General features: G+C 54.9%; 1 protein-coding gene across 1 annotated transcript in view; it reads right to left on the reverse strand.

Annotated features, from left to right (window-relative positions):
* vars1 (valyl-tRNA synthetase 1) overlaps window positions 1–21,298 on the reverse strand; it is a 71,642-nt gene that overhangs the window by 37,252 nt on the left and 13,092 nt on the right. Inside the window, exons 4-10 of the mRNA XM_038816946.1 lie at window positions 19,900–19,981; window positions 18,500–18,619; window positions 15,027–15,135; window positions 5,563–5,654; window positions 5,320–5,410; window positions 2,930–3,054; window positions 1,147–1,250 (exon numbers count right to left, since the gene is read on the reverse strand). Coding sequence (XP_038672874.1) covers window positions 1,147–1,250; window positions 2,930–3,054; window positions 5,320–5,410; window positions 5,563–5,654; window positions 15,027–15,135; window positions 18,500–18,619; window positions 19,900–19,981 — 723 coding nt within the window. The remainder of the gene's footprint in view (window positions 1–1,146; window positions 1,251–2,929; window positions 3,055–5,319; window positions 5,411–5,562; window positions 5,655–15,026; window positions 15,136–18,499; window positions 18,620–19,899; window positions 19,982–21,298) is intronic.

Raw genomic sequence — 21,298 nt, forward strand, 5'->3', positions numbered from 1 at the left:
AGACCCATGGCCACGGGTCACTGCGGCCAGATCCCCCACGGGCCACTGCGGCCAGATCCCCCACGGGTCACTGCGGCCAGATCCCCCACGGGTCACTGCGGCCAGATCCCCCACGGGTCACTGCTGCCAGATCCCCCACGGGTCACTGCGGCCAGATCCCCCACGGGTCACTGCGGCCAGATCCCTGGACCCATGGCCACGGGTCACTGCGGTCAAATCCCCCACGGGTCACTGCGGCCAGATCCCCCACGGGTCACTGCGGCCAGATCCCTGGATCCATGGCCACGGGTCACTGCGGCCAGATCCCCCACGGGTCACTGCGGCCAGATCCCCCACGGGTCACTGCGGCCAGATCCCCCACGGGTCACTGCGGCCAGATCCCCCACGGGTCACTGCGGCCAGATCCCTCACGGGTCACTGCGGCCAGATCCCCCACGGGTCACTGCGGCCAGATCCCCCACGGGTCACTGCGGCCAGATCCCCCACGGGTCACTGCGGCCAGATCCCTGGATCCATGGCCACGGGTCACTGCGGCCAGATCCCCCACGGGTCACTGCGGCCAGATCCCTGGATCCATGGCCACGGGTCACTGCGGCCAGATCCCCCACGGGTCACTGCGGCCAGATTCCTGGACCCATGGCCACGGGTCACTGTGGCCAGATCCCCCACGGATCACTGCGGCCAGATCCCTGGACCCATGGCCACGGGTCACTGCGGCCAGATCCCCCACGGGTCACTGCGGCCAGATCCCCCACGGGTCACTGCGGCCAGATCCCTGGACCCATGGCCACGGGTCACTGCGGTCAGTTCCCTGGACCTGTGACTTGCCAACAAAAAGAGGCAGCGGCTGGTCTCCGACTGATTGGCAAACTGCTGAACATCAAATCAGGCTTCAATGTCAGAGAGCTCTTCACCTTCAGCTTTCTAATCAGGTAGGGTATTAAAACCCAAAGCTTGCCTGACACCCATTCCCCACAAATCCAATTGACCATCACCTACACCCCATTCCTCGCAGCCTCAGTCTCACATCGTTCTTAAAAACACACAAAATAGTAAAATCTCTCTCCTCACAAGCTGAGCTGTTTAAACATGACCGTTTCTGAACACTTCTATCCCGTTCTCTAAGGGTTTGGGCCTGGTCCATACCTGCAGACAGGAACTACCATTGGGTTCTCCTTCACATCCTTGAAGAGCCCTTTCTGTATCAGGGCTTCCAGTACAGCTTTCCGAGCATCAAACCTCTTCATTCCCTGCATTAGGCGGGAATATAAAGAATTAGAAGTCACAAGGTAGATCAGTATAGGGAGAGCTTTACTCTGTCTCTAACCCCGTGCTGTACCTGTCCTGGGAGTGTTTGATGGGGACAGTGTAGAGGGAGCTTTACTCTGTCTCTAACCCCGTGCTGTACCTGTCCTGGGAGTGTTTGATGGGGACAGTGTAGAGGGAGCTTTACTCTGTATCTAACCCCGTGCTGTACCTGTCCCGGGAGTGTTTGATGGGGACAGTGTAGAGGGAGCTTTACTCTGTATCTAACCCCGTGCTGTACCTGTCCTGGGAATGTCTGATGGGGACAGTATAGAGGGAGCTTTACTCTGTATCTAACCCCGTGCTGTACCTGTCCTGGGAGTGTCTGATGGGGACAGTGTAGAGGGAGCTTTACTCTGTATCTAACCCCATGCTGTACCTGTCCTGGGAGTGTTTGATGGGGACAGTGTAGAGGGAGCTTTACTCTGTAACTAACCCTGTGCTGTACCTGTCCTGGGAGTGATTGTTGGGGACAGTGACGAGGGAACTTTACTCTGTATCTAACCCCGTGCTGTACCTGTCCTGGGAGTGTTTGATGGGGTCAGTGTAGAGGGAGCTTTACTCTGTATCTAACCCCGTGCTGTACCTGTCCTGGGGGTGTTTGATGGGGACAGTGCAAAGGGAGGTTTACTCTGTATCTAACCCTGTGCTGTACCTGTCCTGGGAGTGTTTGATGGGGACAGTGTAGAGGGAGCTTTGCTCTGTATCTAACCCCGTGCTGTCCATGTCCTGGGAGTGTTTGATGGGGACAGTGTAGAGGGAGCTTTACTCTGTACGTATCTAACCCCGTGCTGTATCTGTCCTGGGAGTGTTTGATGGGGACAGTGTAGAGGGAGCTTTACTCTGTATCTAACCCCGTGCTGTACCTATCCTGGGAGTGTTTGATGGGGACAGTGTAGAGGGAGCTTTACTCTGTATCTAACCCCGTGCTGTATCTGTCCTGGGAGTGTTTGATGGGGACAGTGTTGAGGAAGCATTACTCTGTATCTAACCCCGTGCTGTACCTGTCCTGGGAGTGTTTGATGGGGACAGTGTAGAGGGAGCTTTACTCTGTATCTAACCCCGTGCTGTACCTGTCCTGGGAGTGTTTGATGGGGACAGTGTAGAGGGAGCTTTACTCTGTATCTAACCCCGTGTTGTACCTGTCCTGTGAGTGTTTGATGGGGACAGTGTAGAGGGAGCTTTACTCTGTATCTAACCCCGTGCTGTACCTGTCCTGGGAGTGTTTGATGGGGACAGTGTAGAGGGAGCTTTACTCTGTATCTAACCCCGTGCTGTACCTGTCCTGGGAGTGTTTGATGGGGACAGTGTAGAGGGAGCTTTACTCTGTATCTAACCCCGTGCTGTACCTGTCCTGGGAGTGTTTGATGGGGACAATGTAGAGGGAGCTTTATTCTGTATCTAACCCCGTGCTGTACCTGTCCTGGGAATGTTTGATGGGGACAGTGTAGAGGGAGCTTTACTCTGTATCTAACCCTGTGCTGTACCTGTCCTGGGAGTGTTTGATGGGGACAGTGTAGAGGGAGCTTTACTCTGTATCTGCTGAAATGGAGAGAGATATATTTTTACACAGCCTTCACACCTCTCACCTTTGCAGGGAGATGGGGAGAAACAAATTAGTTACCAAGAAAGGCTCAGGAACATTGATGAGATAGCCGTTATCGTCCATGATGTTGATGAACTCAAGACCGTGTCTCATACCCACTTCGTAATCGTTCTGGTCGTGAGCTGGGGTGATCTTTACAGCACCTGAAAGGACACAACATTAAAACAGTTGGAGCGCTGTCCGGCCACCTTCCTCAGCGGGCACACCCAAATATCTCCAGATATCAAAGTACAAGAGAATAATCTGCCTGCATTTAGTCCCCCCCCCCCACCCCCCCCCCCCCCCACCCCCCCGCCCCGCCCCAGACTCGAGCCTGCAATCCAGGCGGACGCTCCCAGTGCGTCGCTGAGGGAAGATTGCATTGGCGCAGCTGTTGGCTCTCAGAGACATGAAGCCTGAGGCCTACTCTCCCTTCTCAGGCCCCCGGGCCAGCAATAAAGTTCCTGAAAAACTATTTCTTTCCCATGGCCCGGCCAACAGATATCCTTCATCAACATTTGAGAAGAGAATTATAGAATTAGAAATGAAAAAAATGAAAATCGCTTATTGTCACAAGTAGGCTTCAATGAAGTTACTGTGAAAAGCCCCCTAGTCGCCATATTCCGGCGCCTGCCCGGGGGAGTCTGGTACGGGAATCGAACCGTGCTGCTGGCCTGCTTTAAAAGCTAGCGATTTAGCCTAGTGAGCTAAACTAGCCCCTTTGCAGTGCAGGAGGAAGCCATTCGCCCCATCGAGTCTGCACCGGCCCTTGGAAAGAGCACCCGACTTAAGCCCCCTTATCCCCATAAACTCAGTAACCCCCACCTAACCTTTTGGACACTATGGGCAATTTATCACGGCCAATCCACCTAAGCTGCACATCTTTGGACTGTGGGAGGAAACCGGAGCACCCGGAGGAAACCCACGCACACACGGGGAGAACGTGCAGACTCCACACATACAGTGACCCAGCCGGGAATCGAACCTGGGACCCTGGAGCTGTGAGGCAGCCGTGCTAACCACTGTGCTGCCGTGCCGCCCTCGTAAATTTAACAGGGAATTCAGGAAACCTCTTCACCTGGAGCGTGGTGAGAATGTGACGCTCACTCCCACAGGGCCTGGCTGAGGTGAACGGACTTAACGGAAGCGCGACAAACATGAAGAAGGAATTGAGCGGCCCGATATCACACCTTCAACAGGGTCGCTTCATGGGGAACTTTACAAAACAAAATTTAGCACGAGCATGAGGAGACATCTTATTTACTAGGAAGGTTGTGAACGTCTAGGCCACAGGGCTGCGGTAACTCAGTCATCGAGTAGTTTAAAGCAGAGATTGACGGGTTTTGAAATGGCAATGATCTAAGGGATTGGTGGGGGGGGGGGGGGGGGGGGGGGCGGTGGGGGGCATTGAAGTGTCTGATCAGCCGTGAACGTGTTGAATGGTGGAGCAGGCTCGATGGGCCGAATGGCCGGCTCCGACATTCTTAAACATGACTGCGAGCCACATTCGGGAGATATTGGGACAGGTGGGAAGGAGCTTGGGTCACTGAGGTCCGTTTTGAGAAGTGCCTCCAAGCACGAAAGCGAGCCGGGGATTTCGGAGAGGTTTGGGGAGCTCAGGGCCCAGGCACCTCGGGGCTCGGCCGCCAACGGTGGAGCGGTTAAACATCTGGAGCTCTCAAGAGGCCGGATTTAGAGGAGCGCCCATATCTCTGAGAACTGTGATGGAGGAGGAGATGACAGAGATGGGGAGGGGAAGAGGCCAGAGAGGGAAGTTAATCCAGACACCGCTCGATTGGGACCTCAGGTTTACAGAGGATATCGAGCACAGGAGACCAACAGTCAGCTATCAAGGAAACAAAAGGGAGCAAAGTTCTCGGCCGGTGGGATGCTCCGATTTGCCGGCAGCCCGGGGATTTTCCCGACGGAGTGGGGCTGCCCCACAATGGGGGAATTGACCGGCCGGCGAAACGGAGCATCCAGCCGGCGTGCTGAACGTGAAATCTGGCGCGACGGGACGGAGAAACTTGCCCTGATGGTTCGGCAGCAGACAGGGGTAGAGGCATGCGGCCGTGATGGATTTGGGAAGAAGCAACTTAGTGACTGTGCGTGAAATGACACCAACGTCGCAAACAATTTTGGGGTTGGGCAAAGGCCGACGTTAATACCTTTGTCCTCCCAATATTTAATCGGAGGAATTTTCTACTCATTCGGCGAAGGATATCGGAGAAGCATTCCGATCGATAACCCGTGGGATCTTGCTGGGCACAGCCTGGCACCCGCGCTTTCCGCATCACAACAGAAGAAGCATTTCACCGGCTGTAAGGTGACCAAAGTCGTGAAAGCCTTTCGTCCTTCCTGCTCTCTAAAGAAAGTAAAAATGAGGGTGGGGGAATGGAGGGGATGGGGAGAAGGACTGGAGGCCTAACCTGTCCCAAAATCCATGTCCACAAAGTCATCAAAGAGAATGGCCATCTTCCGGTCACAGAAAGGATGAACGACAAACTTTCCTTTCAAATTCTACAGCGGGGAGGAAGCAGAAAACAAAACTCGGTGTCAATTGGGTTGGCAACTCAGCGAGTTAGAAACGTCAAGTGGCGCCATCCTCCCTGGCGTCACGGAGCGACTCCGCAAGCTCCAGGCGATCCCCCCCCACTGAGTGTGGGCCTTACCTGGTATCTGGGATCCTGCGAGTGAACGGCCACAGCGCTGTCCCCCAACATGGTCTCGATACGGGTGGTCGCCACCACCACCTCCTCATCATCTGCAAAGGCACAGAGAAGGGTCATCGTTGTCCTGTGCAGCGATACGTCCACGTTCATTGATCCGGCTCTCAATCAAATCACAAGCGAGCACAACACAAAGAAAGTGAACAAAAAGAACGTGTATTTGTCGGTGGGGCGCGGGGTGGGGGGGGGGAACGTATCATTGCTGGTGGGGGGGGGGGGGGGGTGTTATCTTACGAGGAAGGGTCGGACAGGCTGGGCCTCAATCCATTGGGGATCAGACGATGGGGAGGCAATCTTTTTGGAACATGTAAAATCCTGAGTGAACTTGACAGACGGATGTGGAGAGGATAGTTTCCCCCTGTGGGAGAGGTTTGTTTCCCCCTGTGGGAGAGGATAGTGTCCCCCTGTGGGAGAGGATTGTTACCCCCTGTGGGAGAGGATTGTTTCCCCCTGTGGGAGAGGATAGTTTCCCCCTGTGGGAGAGGATTGTTTCTCCCTGTGGGAGAGGATTGTTTGCCCCTGTGGGAGAGGATACCCCCCCTGTGGGAGAGGATAGTGTCTCCCTGTGGGAGGGGATAGTTTCCCCCTGTGGGAGAGGATAGTGTCTCCCTGTGGGAGAGGATTGTTTCCCCCTGTGGGAGAGGATTGTGTCTCCCTGTGGGAGAGGATACCCCCCCTGTGGGAGAGGATAGTGTCTCCCTGTGGGAGAGGATTGTTTCCCCCTGTGGGAGAGGATAGTGTCCCCCTGTGGGAGAGGATAGTGTCTCCCTGTGGGAGAGGATTGTTTCCCCCTGTGGGAGAGGATTGTTTCCCCCTGTGGGAGAGGATTGTTTCCCCCTGTGGGAGAGGATTGTTTCCCCCTGTGGGAGAGGATTGTTTCCCCCTGTGGGAGAGGATTGTTTCCCCCTGTGGGAGAGGAGTGTTTCCCCCTGTGGGAGAGGATAGTGTCTCCCTGTGGGAGAGGATTGTTTCCCCCTGTGGGAGGGGATAGTGTCCCCCTGTGGGAGAGGATAGTGTCCCCCTGTGGGAGAGGATTGTTTCTTCCTGTGGGAGAGGATAGTGTCTCCCTGTGGGAGAGGATTGTTTCCCCCTGTGGGAGTGGATAGTGTCCCCCTGTGGGAGAGGATACCCCCCCTGTGGGAGAGGATAGTGTCCCCCTGTGGGAGAGGATAGTGTCTCCCTGTGGGAGAGGATTGTTTCCCCCTGTGGGAGAGGATAGTGTCTCCCTGTGGGAGAGGATTGTTTCCCCCTGTGGGAGAGGATTGTTTCCCCCTGTGGGAGAGGATTGTTTCCCCCTGTGGGAGAGGATACCCCCCCTGTGGGAGAGGATACCCCCCCTGTGGGAGAGGATTGTTTCCCCCTGTGGGAGAGGATAGTGTCTCCCTGTGGGAGAGGATAGTGTCCCCCTGTGGGAGAGGATAGTGTCTCCCTGTGGGAGAGGATACCCCCCCTGTGGGAGAGGATAGTGTCCCCCTGTGGGAGAGGATAGTGTCCCCCTGTGGGAGAGGATAGTGTCTCCCTGTGGGAGAGGATAGTGTCTCCCTGTGGGAGAGGATAGTTTCCCCCTGTGGGAGAGGATAGTGTCTCCCTGTGGGAGAGGATAGTGTCCCCCTGTGGGAGAGGATAGTGTCTCCCTGTGGGAGAGGATAGTGTCTCCCTGTGGGAGAGGATTGTTTCCCCCTGTGGGAGAGGATAGTGTCTCCCTGTGGGAGAGGATAGTGTCTCCCTGTGGGAGAGGATAGTGTCTCCCTGTGGGAGAGGATAGTGTCTCCCTGTGGGAGAGGATTGTTTCCCCCTGTGGGAGAGGATAGTGTCTCCCTGTGGGAGAGGATTGTTTCCCCCTGTGGGAGAGGATAGTGTCCCCCTGTGGGAGAGGATAGTGTCCCCCTGTGGGAGAGGATAGATTCCCCCTGTGGGAGAGGATAGTTTCCCCCTGTGGGAGAGGATTGTTTCCCCCTGTGGGAGAGGATAGTGTCCCCCTGTGGGAGAGGATAGTGTCTCCCTGTGGGAGAGGATACCCCCCCTGTGGGAGAGGATAGTGTCCCCCTGTGGGAGAGGATAGTGTCTCCCTGTGGGAGAGGATAGTGTCTCCCTGTGGGAGAGGTTTGTTTCTCAATGTGGGAGAGGATAGTGTCTCCCTGTGGGAGAGGATAGTGTCTCCCTGTGGGAGGGGATAGTGTCTCCCTGTGGGAGAGGATAGTGTCTCCCTGTGGGAGAGGATAGTGTCTCCCTGTGGGAGAGGATAGTGTCTCCCTGTGGGAGAGAATAGTGTCCCCCTGTGGGAGAGGATAGTGTCTCCCTGTGGGAGAGGATAGTGTCTCCCTGTGGGAGAGGATTGTTTCCCCCTGTGGGAGAGGATAGTGTCTCCCTGTGGGAGAGGATACCCCCCCTGTGGGAGAGGATAGTGTCTCCCTGTGGGAGAGGATAGTGTCTCCCTGTGGGAGAGGATACTTTCCCCCTGTGGGAGAGGATAGTGTCTCCCTGTGGGAGAGGATAGTGTCCCCCTGTGGGAGAGGATAGTGTCCCCCTGTGGGAGAGGATAGTGTCCCCCTGTGGGAGAGGATAGTTTCCCCCTGTGGGAGAGGATAGTGTCCCCCTGTGGGAGAGGATAGTGTCCCCCTGTGGGAGAGGATAGTGTCCCCTTGTGGGAGAGTATAGTGTCCCCCTGTGGGAGAGGATAGTGTCCCCCTGTGGGAGAGGATTGTTTCCCCCTGTGGGAGAGGATAGTGTCTTCCTGTGGGAGAGGATAGTGTCTCCCTGTGGGAGAGGATTGTTTCCCCCTGTGGGAGAGGATAGTGTCTCCCTGTGGGAGAGGATACCCCCCCTGTGGGAGAGGATAGTGTCCCCCTGTGGGAGAGGATAGTGTCCCCCTGTGGGAGAGGATAGTGTCTCCCTGTGGGAGAGGATAGTGTCTCCCTGTGGGAGAGGATAGTGTCTCCCTGTGGGAGAGGATAGTGTCCCCCTGTGGGAGAGGATTGTTTCCCCCTGTGGGAGAGGATAGTGTCCCCCTGTGGGAGAGGATTGTTTCCCCCTGTGGGAGAGGATAGTGTCTCCCTGTGGGAGAGGATAGTGTCTCCCTGTGGGAGAGGATAGTGTCTCCCTGTGGGAGAGGATAGTGTCCCCCTGTGGGAGAGGATTGTTTCCCCCTGTGGGAGAGGATTGTTTCCCCCTGTGGGAGAGGATAGTGTCTCCCTGTGGGAGAGGATAGTGTCTCCCTGTGGGAGAGGATAGTGTCTCCCTGTGGGAGAGGATAGTGTCTCCCTGTGGGAGAGGATTGTTTCCCCCTGTGGGAGAGGATAGTGTCTCCCTGTGGGAGAGGATACCCCCCCTGTGGGAGAGGATAGTGTCTCCCTGTGGGAGAGGATAGTTTCTCCCTGTGGGAGAGGATAGTGTCTCCCTGTGGGAGAGGATTGTTTCCCCCTGTGGGAGAGGATTGTTTCCCCCTGTGGGAGAGGATAGTGTCTCCCTGTGGGAGAGGATAGTGTCTCCCTGTGGGAGAGGATTGTTTCCCCCTGTGGGAGAGGATAGTGTCTCCCTGTGGGAGAGGATAGTGTCTCCCTGTGGGAGAGGATTGTTTCCCCCTGTGGGAGAGGATAGTGTCTCCCTGTGGGAGAGGATAGTGTCTCCCTGTGGGAGAGGATAGTGTCTCCCTGTGGGAGAGGATACCCCCCCTGTGGGAGAGGATAGTGTCTCCCTGTGGGAGAGGATAGTTTCTCCCTGTGGGAGAGGATAGTGTCTCCCTGTGGGAGAGGATAGTGTCTCCCTGTGGGAGAGGATTGTTTCCCCCTGTGGGAGAGGATTGTTTCCCCCTGTGGGAGAGGATAGTGTCTCCCTGTGGGAGAGGATAGTGTCTCCCTGTGGGAGAGGATTGTTTCCCCCTGTGGGAGAGGATACCCCCCCCCTGTGGGAGAGGATAGTGTCTCCCTGTGGGAGAGGATAGTGTCTCCCTGTGGGAGAGGATAGTGTCCCCCTGTGGGAGAGGATAGTGTCTCCCTGTGGGAGAGGATAGTGTCCCCCTGTGGGAGAGGATAGTGTCTCCCTGTGGGAGAGGATAGTGTCTCCCTGTGGGAGAGGATACCCCCCCTGTGGGAGAGGATTGTTTCCCCCTGTGGGAGAGGATAGTGTCCCCCTGTGGGAGAGGATTGTTTCCCCCTGTGGGAGAGGATTGTTTCCCCCTGTGGGAGAGGATAGTGTCTCCCTGTGGGAGAGGATTGTTTCCCCCTGTGGGAGAGGATAGTGTCTCCCTGTGGGAGAGGATAGTTTCCCCCTGTGGGAGAGGATAGTGTCTCCCTGTGGGAGAGGATTGTTTCCCCCTGTGGGAGAGGATACCCCCCTGTGGGAGAGGATAGTGACCCCCTGTGGGAGAGGATACCCCCCCTGTGGGAGAGGATACCCCCCCTGTGGGAGAGGATTGTTTCCCCCTGTGGGAGAGGATTGTTTCCCCCTGTGGGAGAGGATAGTGTCTCCCTGTGGGAGAGGATAGTGTCTCCCTGTGGGAGAGGATAGTTTCCCCCTGTGGGAGAGGATAGTGACCCCCTGTGGGAGAGGATTGTTTCCCCCTGTGGGAGAGGATAGTGTCTCCCTGTGGGAGAGGATAGTATCCCCCTGTGGGAGAGGATAGTGTCTCCCTGTGGGAGAGGATAGTATCCCCCTGTGGGAGAGGATAGTGCCCCCCTGTGGGAGAGGATACTTTCTCCCTGTGGGAGAGACTAGAACGGGGACGCACACAGCTTAAAAATAAAGGGTCTCCTATTTAATACGGAGATGAGGAGAATTTTCTCTCTCAGACGGTCGTGAGTGTTTGGAACTCTATTCCAGAGATCGGTGGACGCAGGGGCAATGAATATTTTTAAGGCAGAGATAGATCTGGAGCTGGATTCTCTGTTTTTGGGACTATGTTCCCACGCCGTCGTACAAACTGTGGACTTTCACGCCAATAGGTCCACATGTTACTCACCCTGCAGGGGGCTAGCAGGGGGCTAGCAGTGTAAAACTAGCAGCTTTTGCTGCAGATACGGGACCCCGCACTTCCGGGTCAGAGGCTGCGCATGCGCAGGGCGGCCTCCAGCGGCCGCGCCGTGCTCAATGGCGGACTTAGACCGTGGAGCTGGACATTAAATATAGACCCCCCCCCATGGCGAACCCAGGGAGTACGCCACTTTTCAGGTCCCGATTCCATTTGGGGAAATGGATCCACCACCGCGCCGCCGGCCGCGATTTCGACGTCAGGGTGCGGAGAATTCAGCCCAAGATTCTTGACTAACAAGGAGGTGAAAGGTTATAGGGTTGAGGTTACAATCAGATCAGCCCTGTTCTTATTGAATGGCTGGCGGATCAGACTTGAGGGGCCGAATGGCCTCCTCGTCCTGCTCCTAATTTGTTTGTTCGTCTGTCGTGGCAATGCAAAGGGATTCATTAGCCTGGGAGGTGTTGGTTGAAGTCATTTCAATTTAAATCAATCGATTTGTCAATCTGGAACCAGGTTCTAGCACCAAACCCTCTCTAACCACACAATCAAAACATGCCCCTCAATCTGTAAGGATTGATGTAATCTCTCTCTCTCACACACACTTCTCATCTTTAATTCCACTGAGATTAGTGTTGATCAGCCGAGTGATAGGAACGTTGAAAGGATCAGGAGGCCATTTGGCCCTTCGAGCCTGCTCTGCTATTCATTATTCAGTAGGACTGAGCTCAGGAGGAACTTCTTCACCCAAAGGGTTGTGAATCTATGGAATTCCTTGCCCAGTGAAGCAGTTGAGGCTCCTTCATTAAGCGTTTTCAATTTTTTTGAGGAATAAAGGGTTATGGTGTTCGGGCCGGAAAGTGGAGCTGAGTCCACAAAAGATCAGCCACGATCTCATTGAATGGCGGAGCAGGCTCGAGGGGCCAGATGGCCGACTCCTGCTCCTAGTTCTCATTATGATCTTGGCTGATCATCCAACTCAACAGCCTAATATCATCTCCGCCCACTCCCCCCCCCATATCCTTTGATCCCCTTTATCCCAAATCACAGAATCATAGAATTTACAGTGCAGAAGGAGGTCATTCAGCCCATCGAGTCTGCACCGGCCCTTACAAAGAGCACCCTACTCAAACACATGTATCGCCCCTATCCCCATAACCCAGTAACCACCCTTTTTTGGTCACTAAGGGGCAATTTATCACGGCCAATCCACGAGACCTGCACATCTTTGGACTGTGGGAGGAAACCGGAGCACCTGGAGGAAACCCACGCAGACACGGGGAGGACGTGCAGACTCCTCACAGAGAGTGACCCAGCCGAGAATCGAACCTGGGACTCTGGAGCTGTGAAGCAACTGTGCTAACCACTGTGCTGTCCAATGCTTCTTGAAAACATACAGGGCGGGATTCTCAATCCCCCCCCCCCCCCCCCCCCCCCGCACCCCCGCTTCCTGGACAGCGGGATTCTCCGGTTCCCATTGCGGCACCCCTACACCGTTGGGAGATCCGCGGGAGTGAGTGCGCTGCCGGCGAAACGGAGGGTCACGCTGACGGAGAATCCTGCTGACAATGTTTTGGCCTCAACTCCTTCCTGTGGTAACAGACTCACCGCTCTATGGGTGAAGAAATTTCTCCTCATCGCTGTCCGAAATGGTTTACCCCGTATCCTCAGACTGTGACCCTGGTTCTGGACACCCCCCACCATCGGGAACATCCTTCCTGCATCTACCCTGTCCAGTCTTGTTAGATATTTTAGAGGTTTCTATGAGATTTCCCCCTCATTCTTCTGAACTCCAGCGAATACAATCCTAACCGACTCAATCTCTCCTCGTAAGTCAGTCCCGTCACCCCAGGAATCAGTGTGGTAAACCTTCGCTGCACTCCCTCTATAGCAAGAACATCCTTCCTCAGAGAAGGAGACCAAACCTGCCCACAATACTCCAGGTGTGGCCTCACCAAGGCCCTGTACAATTGCAACAACACATCCCTGCTCCTGTCCTCAAATCCTCTCGCTATGAAGGCCAACATACCATTCGCCTTCTTTACCGCCTGCTGCCCCTGCATGCTGACCTTCAGCGACTGGTGTACGAGGGCACCCAGGTCTCGTTGCACATTCCCCTCTCCCAATTGTTGGCCATTCGGATAATAATCGGCCTTCCTGATTTTGCCACCAAAGTGGATCACCTCGCATTGCTCTAAATGATACTGCATCTGCCTTTCATTTGCCCACTCACTCAACTTGATCTCTGCATCCTCCTCACAGCTCACCCTCCCACCCAGCTCCTGTGTCCGCCAGTACGGATCTGTCAAAGGAGAGTCACGTCGGGCAAATATGGTCGAGAACTTCAGCCAGATTTTTTAAAAAAGAGGATGCTGAGGGTAGTGAATGAGTGAGGATTTTCCGAAAGCATTTCCCCAATGCCGAAATCGCAGCCGGTACCGCGGCGGAGAATCCATTTCCCCACACGGAATCGGGACCGGTTCCGTCATTCTGAGGGTCCTGAAAAGCCGCATAGCAAATACCTGCGGTCATTGCTGGAGACCCTCTCTGCCATCCTCCGCCCCCCAAACAAAGAAAATTACAGCACAGGAACAGGCCCTTCGGCCCTCCCAGGCTGCGCTGATCCAGATCCTCTATCTAAACCTGTCTCCTATTGTCCACGGTCTACTTCCCTCTGTTCCCCGCCCGTTCATATATCTGTCTAGATGCATCTTAAATGATGCTATCGTGCCCGCCTCTACCACCTCCGCTGGCAAAGCATTCCAGACACCCACCACCCTCTGCGTAAAAAACTTTCCACGCAATGTCCCTTAAACTTTCCCCCTCTCACCTTGAAATTGTGACCCCTTGTAACTGACACCCCCACTCTTGGAAAAAGCTTGTTGCTATCCACCCTGTCCATACCTTTCATAATTTTGTAGACCTCAATCAGGTCCCCCCTCAACCTCCGTCTTTCCAACGAAAACAATCCAAATCTACTCAACCTTTCTTCATAGCTAGCACCCTCCATACCAGGCAACATCCTGGTGAACCTCCTCTGCACCCTCTCTAAAGCATCCACATCCTTCTGGTAATGTGGCGACCAGAACTGCACGCAGTATTCCAAATGTGGCCTAACCAAAGTCCTATACAACTGTAACATGACCTGCCAACTCTTGTACTCAATACCCCGTCCGATGAAGGCAAGCATGCTGTATGCCTTCTTGACCGCTCTATCAACCTGCTTTGCCACCTTCAGGGTACAATGGACCTGAACTCCCAGATCTCCCTGTACATCAATTTTCCCCAAGACCCTTCCATTGACCATATAGTCCGCTCTTGAATTTGATCTTCCAAAATGCATCACCTCGCATTTGCCTGGATTGAACTCCATCTGCCATTTCTCTGCCCAACTCTCCAATCTATCTATATTTTGTTGTATTCTCTGACAGTCCTCCTCGCTATCTGCAACTCCACCAATCTTAGTACCATCTGCAAACTTGCTAATCAGACCACCTATACCGTCCTCCAGGTCATTTATGTATATCACAAACAACAGTGGTCCGAGCACGGATCCCTGTGGAACACCACTAGTCACCCTTCTCCATTTTGAGACACTCCCTTCCACCACTACTCTCTGTCTCCTGTTGCCCAGCCAGTTCTTTATCCATCTAGCTAGTACACCCTGAACCCCATACGACTTCACTTTTGCCATCAACCTGCCATGGGAAACTTTATCAAACGCCTTACTAAAGTCCATGTATACGACATCTACAGCCCTTCCCTAATCAATTAACTTTGTCACTTCCTCAAAGAATTCTATTAGGTTTGTAAGACATGACCTTCCCTGCACAAAACCATGCGGCCGAAGTCCCGATGGCGTGGACCACTCATGCCAGTCGGGAAACTAGCGTGACTGAGTCCGCAGCCGCCCTGGACGGGGCGGGCTGATCGGAGGGCGGGGGGGGCCTTGCACGGTGCGGGACAACGTGTGGGCGGGCGGTCAGGGTCGTGCGCTCGGCCGATCTGTTTTTAATGTCCAGTTCCGCAGTCTGAGTCCACCATGGAGCACGGCACGGCCGCTGGAGGCCGCCGCCATGCCCGGTTTCCGACCTGGAAGTGCGGCGGCCCCGTATCTGCAGCAAAAGCTGCCAGTTTCACGCCGGGTCCCTACCAGCCCCCCTGCAGGGCTCGGATATATGTGGCCCTTGGCGTGGAAGTCCACGACGGCGTGGGGACAGAAACAGAGAATCCAGCCCGGGTTTCCAAACGGAATCATCAGGGATATGTAGAAGGAGGTAAACAGCAGAGACGCGATGGGCCAAATGGCCTCCTTGTGAAGAATCTCATCCGGGCGAGAGCGAACTGGACCTAATTTAGTGCGACCAATCTGGATGCAGAATTAGCATTTCAGCCGTCACTGCAGGTAGGCGGAAGAGGCTCCGCATTCACCGTGACTCACCCGACCCGTCGATTTTATACGCAAAGGAGACCAGAACCCCAAACTCCACCTTCTCCGCGTAATTGGGCACGGGAAGGAGCGTCCGTCCCGTCAGCTCCTTTTTGTCCACCTGGTGGAAGAAACGCATGTCAGTGTGAAACTCAGCCGCGCTTTCACCTTGCTGGTCTGAGCCGGCGAGGCGGTACGGGGCGCGACGGCCAGTCCCGCCAATTCTGCCCGCCTACGACCCTTCACCCCAACATTAGTGAACAAGCCAGGTGTTCCAGCTTCCCATTACCCTCCGTGTGAGAAATCCCTTTTGTCCCGGCAGAGCTGATCAAAATGTTCAGTAAATCGCAGCAGCCAATCTGTGGCCCTAAGTCTGCAACAGGCCCAGTCCGGTAAGACGAGGAAAGTCCCAGTGCTGGAGAACTTTGGGAAGTGCAAAGGTGTCTTATCCCTCGCGAGCGGTGATCACGGACAGGCTTAGTCAGGGCTCCCCCACCTTGTCAGGTAGATTCCAGATCCTAACCCACACTCCCAAAGGCTTGTGGAATCTCTGGAATTCGCTACCACAGAGTGCAGTGGATGCCAGGACAGAGAGTAAATTTAAGGAGGAGATAGACAGATTCTTAATTGGTAATGGGGTTGGAGGGTTGTGGAGAACGGGCAAGGGCAGTGGAGTTAAGGCCAGGATGGGATCAGCCGTGATAGAATGGCGGGGCAGACTTGATGGGCCGATTGGCCTAATTCTGCTCCTAGATCTCATGAACATATTGCATAAAGATTTGATCCCTTTGTGAAATGGTAATCGCTGTCATTCTGATCTAATGCCTATCTCCAGCTGCCTAAAACACGTGAGGCCCCAGCGTGTTTGCGGACCAACATCTGATTATGGCAAGTTCACGAAGCATTATAAATGGCGACACGGCGGCACAGTCGTTAGCACTGCTGCCTTACAGCGCCAGGGAACCGGGTTCAATTCCGACGGGTGACTGTGCTGAGTCTGCACGACCTCCCGCTGTCTGCGTGGGTTTCCACCGGGTGCTCCGGTTTCCTCCCACAGGTTAGCTGGATTGGCTATGCTAAATAAAATTGCGGGGGCGAGGCAGGGTGAGGGCCTCGGTAGGGTGCTCGTTCGGAGGGTCAGTGCACACGCGATGGGCCGAATGGTCCCCTTCTGCACTGTAGGGATTCTATGTACACAGGCCAGGAATATACACTGAAACATCAGCTCCAGTGGATTAAGGGTGACCTTAAGGGTCTTGCCAGCGATACCCATATCTTCAGAAAGAGTAAAATGAATAAATCTGGGAACTGCACTTTTTAATTATTCATGGATTTTCTAGCTAGGCCCTGCCTTTACTGTCCATCCCTAATTGCCCTTTGACAAGGTGATGGTGAGCCACCTTCTTGAACTGCCCCTTCAGAGTGAAGGAACAATAGCACAGGCTCAAAACATCAACTGGTGTTTTTCACTCCATAGATTCTACCAGACCCCTTTTCATTTCAGTCCTTTTCATGGAATCCTAGAATCCCGAGTGCCGGAGGAGGCCATTCGGCCCATTGGGTCTGCACTGACCCTCCGAAAGAGCACCCTACCCAGGCCCACTCCCCCGCCCTCTTCCCATTACCCAGCAACCCCACCAAAAGACAATTGGATCACGGCCAATCCGCCTAACAAGCACATCTTTTGGGACGTGTGGGAGGAAACCGGAGCACCCGGAGGAAACCCACGCAGACACGGGGAGAACGTGCAGACTCCGCACAGACAGTGACCCTAGTGCAGAATTGAACCCAGAATCCTGGAGCTGTGAGGCAGCGATGCTAACCACTGTGCCACCCGATGAAGCAGTTCGATCCAATTCACCACATAGCCATAGGCATCAGGATCTGAGGATAAGGATATGGAAAGGAGACACGGTCTGTGTGTGTGTGTGTGTGTGGGTGTGTGGGGGGGGGGGGGTGGTTTGAGATGGTGAAATCACCAAATGCCACGCGAGGAACAGCCATTTTGTACGAGCAGTTCAGATTTGGAGAGCACCACCTGACCGGGGGAGGGGAGGGTGGGGGAGGGGGGCGGTGTGGCCATGGAAACCGATTCACAGTGGTTAGCATTGTTGCTTCACAGCGCCAGGGTCCCAGGTTCGATTCCCGGCTTGGGTCACTGCCTGTGTGGAGTCTGCACATCCTCCCCGTGTCTGCGTGGGTTTCCTCCGGGTGCTCCGGTTTCCTCCCACAGTCCAAGCACAGTGGGCTAAATAGCTGGCTTGGGGCAGCACGGTGACGCAGTGGTTAGCACTGCGGCCTCACGGGGCTGAGGTCCCAGATTCGATCCCGGCCCTGGGTCACTGTCCGTGTGGAGTTTGCACATTCTCCCCGTGTCTGCGTGGGTTTCGCCCCCACAACCCAAAGATGTGCAGGGTAGGTGGATTGGTCACGCTAAATTGCCCCTTAATTGGAAAAAATGAGTTGGGTACTCTAAATTTTTAAAAATAAATAAATAGCTGGCTTGTAATGCAGAACAACGTGGGTTCAATTCCCGCACCGGCCTCCCCGAACAGGTGCAGGAATGTGGCGACTAGGGGTTTTTCACAGTAACTTCACTGAAGCCTACTTGTGACAATAAGCGATTATTATTATTAGTTTAGGTGGATTGGCCATGCCAAATGCCCTTATTGTCCAAAGGGGGTTATTGAGTTACTGGGATAGGGTGGAAGTGAGGGATTAAGTGGGTTGGTGCAGACTCGATGGGCCGAATGGCCTCCTTCTGCACTGTATGTTCTATGTTCTAATAGCTGGGTCTCAAATTGGATAAATACGTGAAAGCCCAGGTCTCTGGGGTAATGACAAGTCTAGTGCCAATGCCACAAGGCCACGGCCCCTCCACGAAGCAGGCACTTGTATGTACGTCAGGGTCTCCTGTGTAGTGAACTGTCCCAAGATGTGTCACAGCAGAGAAATGGTGACCATGAAACTATCATCGATTGTTGTAAAAACCCATCTGGTTCACTAATGTCCTTCAGGGAAGGAAATCTGCCGTCCTTACCCGGTCTGGCCTACGTGTGACTCCAGGCCCCCACAGCAATGTGGGTTGATGCCGAAATGGCCGAGCGAGCCTCTCAGTTCAAAGGGCAATTAAGGGTGGGCAACAAACGTTGGCCATCCCCAGGGATGCCCACTTCCCACGAACGAATAAAGTTTTGAAAAAAAACGAGGATGGGTGGTCGGTTTCGGGGTCCCGCTGTGCGGTTCGAACCTGCCACCAATCTGGGGTATTAGTGCTGCACAGTGGGCCCAGGTGGTTAGAGTAATGCTCGATGAGTGAAGCATCTCTCTCAGCCCCGGGCCTGTACACTGACTGGCTCAATGTTCCAGTGTTGGCTGTGCTGAGAACAACGTTGGCTGAAGACGCAGGGTCCAGGGTTATGCGCAAACAGCGTGCATCCCGAGAAACGCGTCTCGGAACAGTCTAACCCATTGCACATGACTACCTCGATGTCAGAGATGGCAGAGTTGAGGGTGCAGGACCAGTTAACAAGCCGGGTGCTCCGATAGATCACCCCTTCATCGTGGAGCCTGATAAAAGCTTCTTCAACTGCCTGACAGAGTTTCTGTAGAAGGAGAAGAAAGAGGCATTAATGAATCATCTGTTTACGGGGCCTCGGGAGATTAAACCCCTTTTCTGAGACCCCCCCGGAGATTAAACTCTCCGCCTGAGACCCCCCCCCGGAGATTAAACTCTCCGTCACAGGCCCCCCCCCCGGAGATTAAACTCTCCGTCAGAGAACCCCCCCCCCCCCCCCCCCCCCCGGAGATTAAACTCTCCGTCAGAGACCCCCCCCCCCCCGAGATTAAACTCTCCGCCTGAGCTCCCCCCCCCCCCGGATATTAAACACTCCGTCAGGGACCCCCCCCGGAGATTAAACTCTCCGCCTGAGACCCCCCCCCCCCCCCCCCCCCCCGGAGATTAAACCCTCCGTCAGAGACCCCCCCCGGAGATTAAACTCTCCGTCAGAGACCCCCCCCCCCCCGGAGATTAAACTCTCCGTCTGAGACCCCCCCCCGGAGATTAAACTCTCCGTCTGAGACCCCCCCCCCCCCCCCCGGAGATTAAACTCTCCGTCTGAGACCCCCCCCCCGGAGATTAAACTCTCCGTCTGACACCCCCCCCGGAGATTAAACTCTCCGCCTGAGACCCCCCCCGGAGATTAAACTCTCCGTCAGAGACCCCCCCCGGAGATTAAACTCTCCGTCAGAGACCCCCCCCCCCCCCGGAGATTAAACTCTCCGCCTGAGACCCCCCCCCCCCCCCCCCCCCCCCCCCCCCGGAGATTAAACTCTCTGCCTGAGACCCCCCCCCCCCCGGAGATTAAACTCTCTGTCTGAGACCCCCGGATATCTCCGTCTGAGACACAAATGACCATTCAACACTCGAAATACTTTAAAAACCAAAATGCCCCTGTCCAAGAAACGACCACACCTTCAAATCCGCCGGCAGGATTAATGAAAGAGTGCTTTGTGACTCCTGAATATGGAGAAAGAACAAAGAACAATACAGCCCAGGAACAGGCCCTTCAAGTCTGTACTGGCCATGATACCAACCTTGGCCAAAACCCTCAGCACTTCCTTGTGCCGTATCCCTCTATACCCATCCTATCCATGTGTTTGTCAAGATGCCTTTTGAATGCCGTTAATGTATCTGCTTCCACAGCCTCGGGTGCGAGCAGATCTCTTTCCAGCCCCAGATTGTGTGTGGCTTGTGTTTGGCTCGTGAGATTGAGACCAGAGTTGGAGACTTCTTCCCATTCCCGCCCGAGAGATCAAGCCACCCCCTGATGCCTGCCCCCCCCCCCCCCCCCCCCCCCCCCCAGCCTGCCTGAGGCGTACTCACAGGATCCATAGTGAAGCAGGCTCGGTCCCAGTCGAGAGATGAGCCCAACTTCCGCAACTGATGGTAGATCCGGTCGCCCTTCCTGGACAAGAAATACAGAGGAAACGTAATGAGCAAACTGTGGATCTTAACACGCGAGGAGGGGGGCATGGTAGCACAGTGGTTAGCACAACTGCTTCACAGCTCCAGGGTCCCGGGTTCAATTCCCGGCTGGGTCACTGTCTGTGCGGAGTCTGCACGTTCTCCCCGTGTCTGAGTGGGTTTCCTCCGGGTGCTCCGGTTTCCTCCCACAGTCCAAAGACGTGCGGGTTAGGTGGATTGGCCACGATAAATTGCCCTGAGTGTCCAAAATTGCCCTTAGTGTTGGGTGGGGTTACTGGGTTATGGGGATAGGGTGGAGGTGTAGGGTGCTCTTTCTGTGATTCTATGATTCCAGACCCCGACCACTCGCTGGGTGAAAAAGGGTTTTCTCACATCAGGTTTGCTTCTTTTACAAATCACTTTAAATCTGCACCCTCTCGTTCTCGATCCTTTTACGAGGAGGACGGTTTCCCCCCCCCCCATCGACTCTGTCCAGCCCCCTTCGCGATTGAAATGAAATGAAAATCGCTTATTGTCACGAGTAGGCTTCAATGAAGTTGCTGTGAAAAGCCCCTAGTCGCCACATTCCGGCGCCTGTTCGGGGAGGCTGGTACGGGAATTGAACCATGCTGCTGGCCTGCCTTGGTCTGCTTTTAAAAGCCAGCGATTTAGCCCAGTGTGCTAAACCAGCTTTGACCATCTCGATCAAATCCCCCCTCAGCCTCCTTCTCTCCAAGGAGAACTTTGTGAAACTGAATGTGGGGCAGTGTTAATAACTTGACATGAACATGGACATGACAATATCAGCTGTGGCTCAGCCGGTTCCATGTGACCCCCGCCGGGAAACCTCCTGTGGACACAGCTGGAAGATCGCAGGGCATTGTTTGGATGAAGGGCGGGAATTTCCCATCGCCTCAGCCAACAATCGGTGTGGCAAATAGCGGCCCACCATGGGATCCTGCTGAGCAGTGACTGATCGCCACCCTCACTCACAGCGGGAAGGTGACTGTCCAACTCTCTGCCAGGAGTCCTTGCGAAGAAAGAAAAGATCACATCACAGATAGGGCGGAGGGAGGGAGGGACAGGGCGGAGGGAGGGAGGGGGGGCGACAGGGCGGAGGGACAGGGAGGAGGGAGTGGGCAAAGAGAGGGAGTGAGTGGGCAGAGGGAGGGAGGGACAGGGCGGAGGGAGGGACAGGGCGGAGGGAGGGACAGGGCTGATTGAAGGGCAGGGCGGAAGGAGGGACAGGGCGGATTGACGGGCAGGGCGGAAGGAGGGACCCCCAACACCGAACGTCAGACAGAACTCCCAAACCCGC

This window comes from Scyliorhinus canicula, chromosome 13 (genome assembly GCF_902713615.1).
Source record: "Scyliorhinus canicula chromosome 13, sScyCan1.1, whole genome shotgun sequence".
NCBI lineage: Eukaryota > Metazoa > Chordata > Chondrichthyes > Carcharhiniformes > Scyliorhinidae > Scyliorhinus > Scyliorhinus canicula.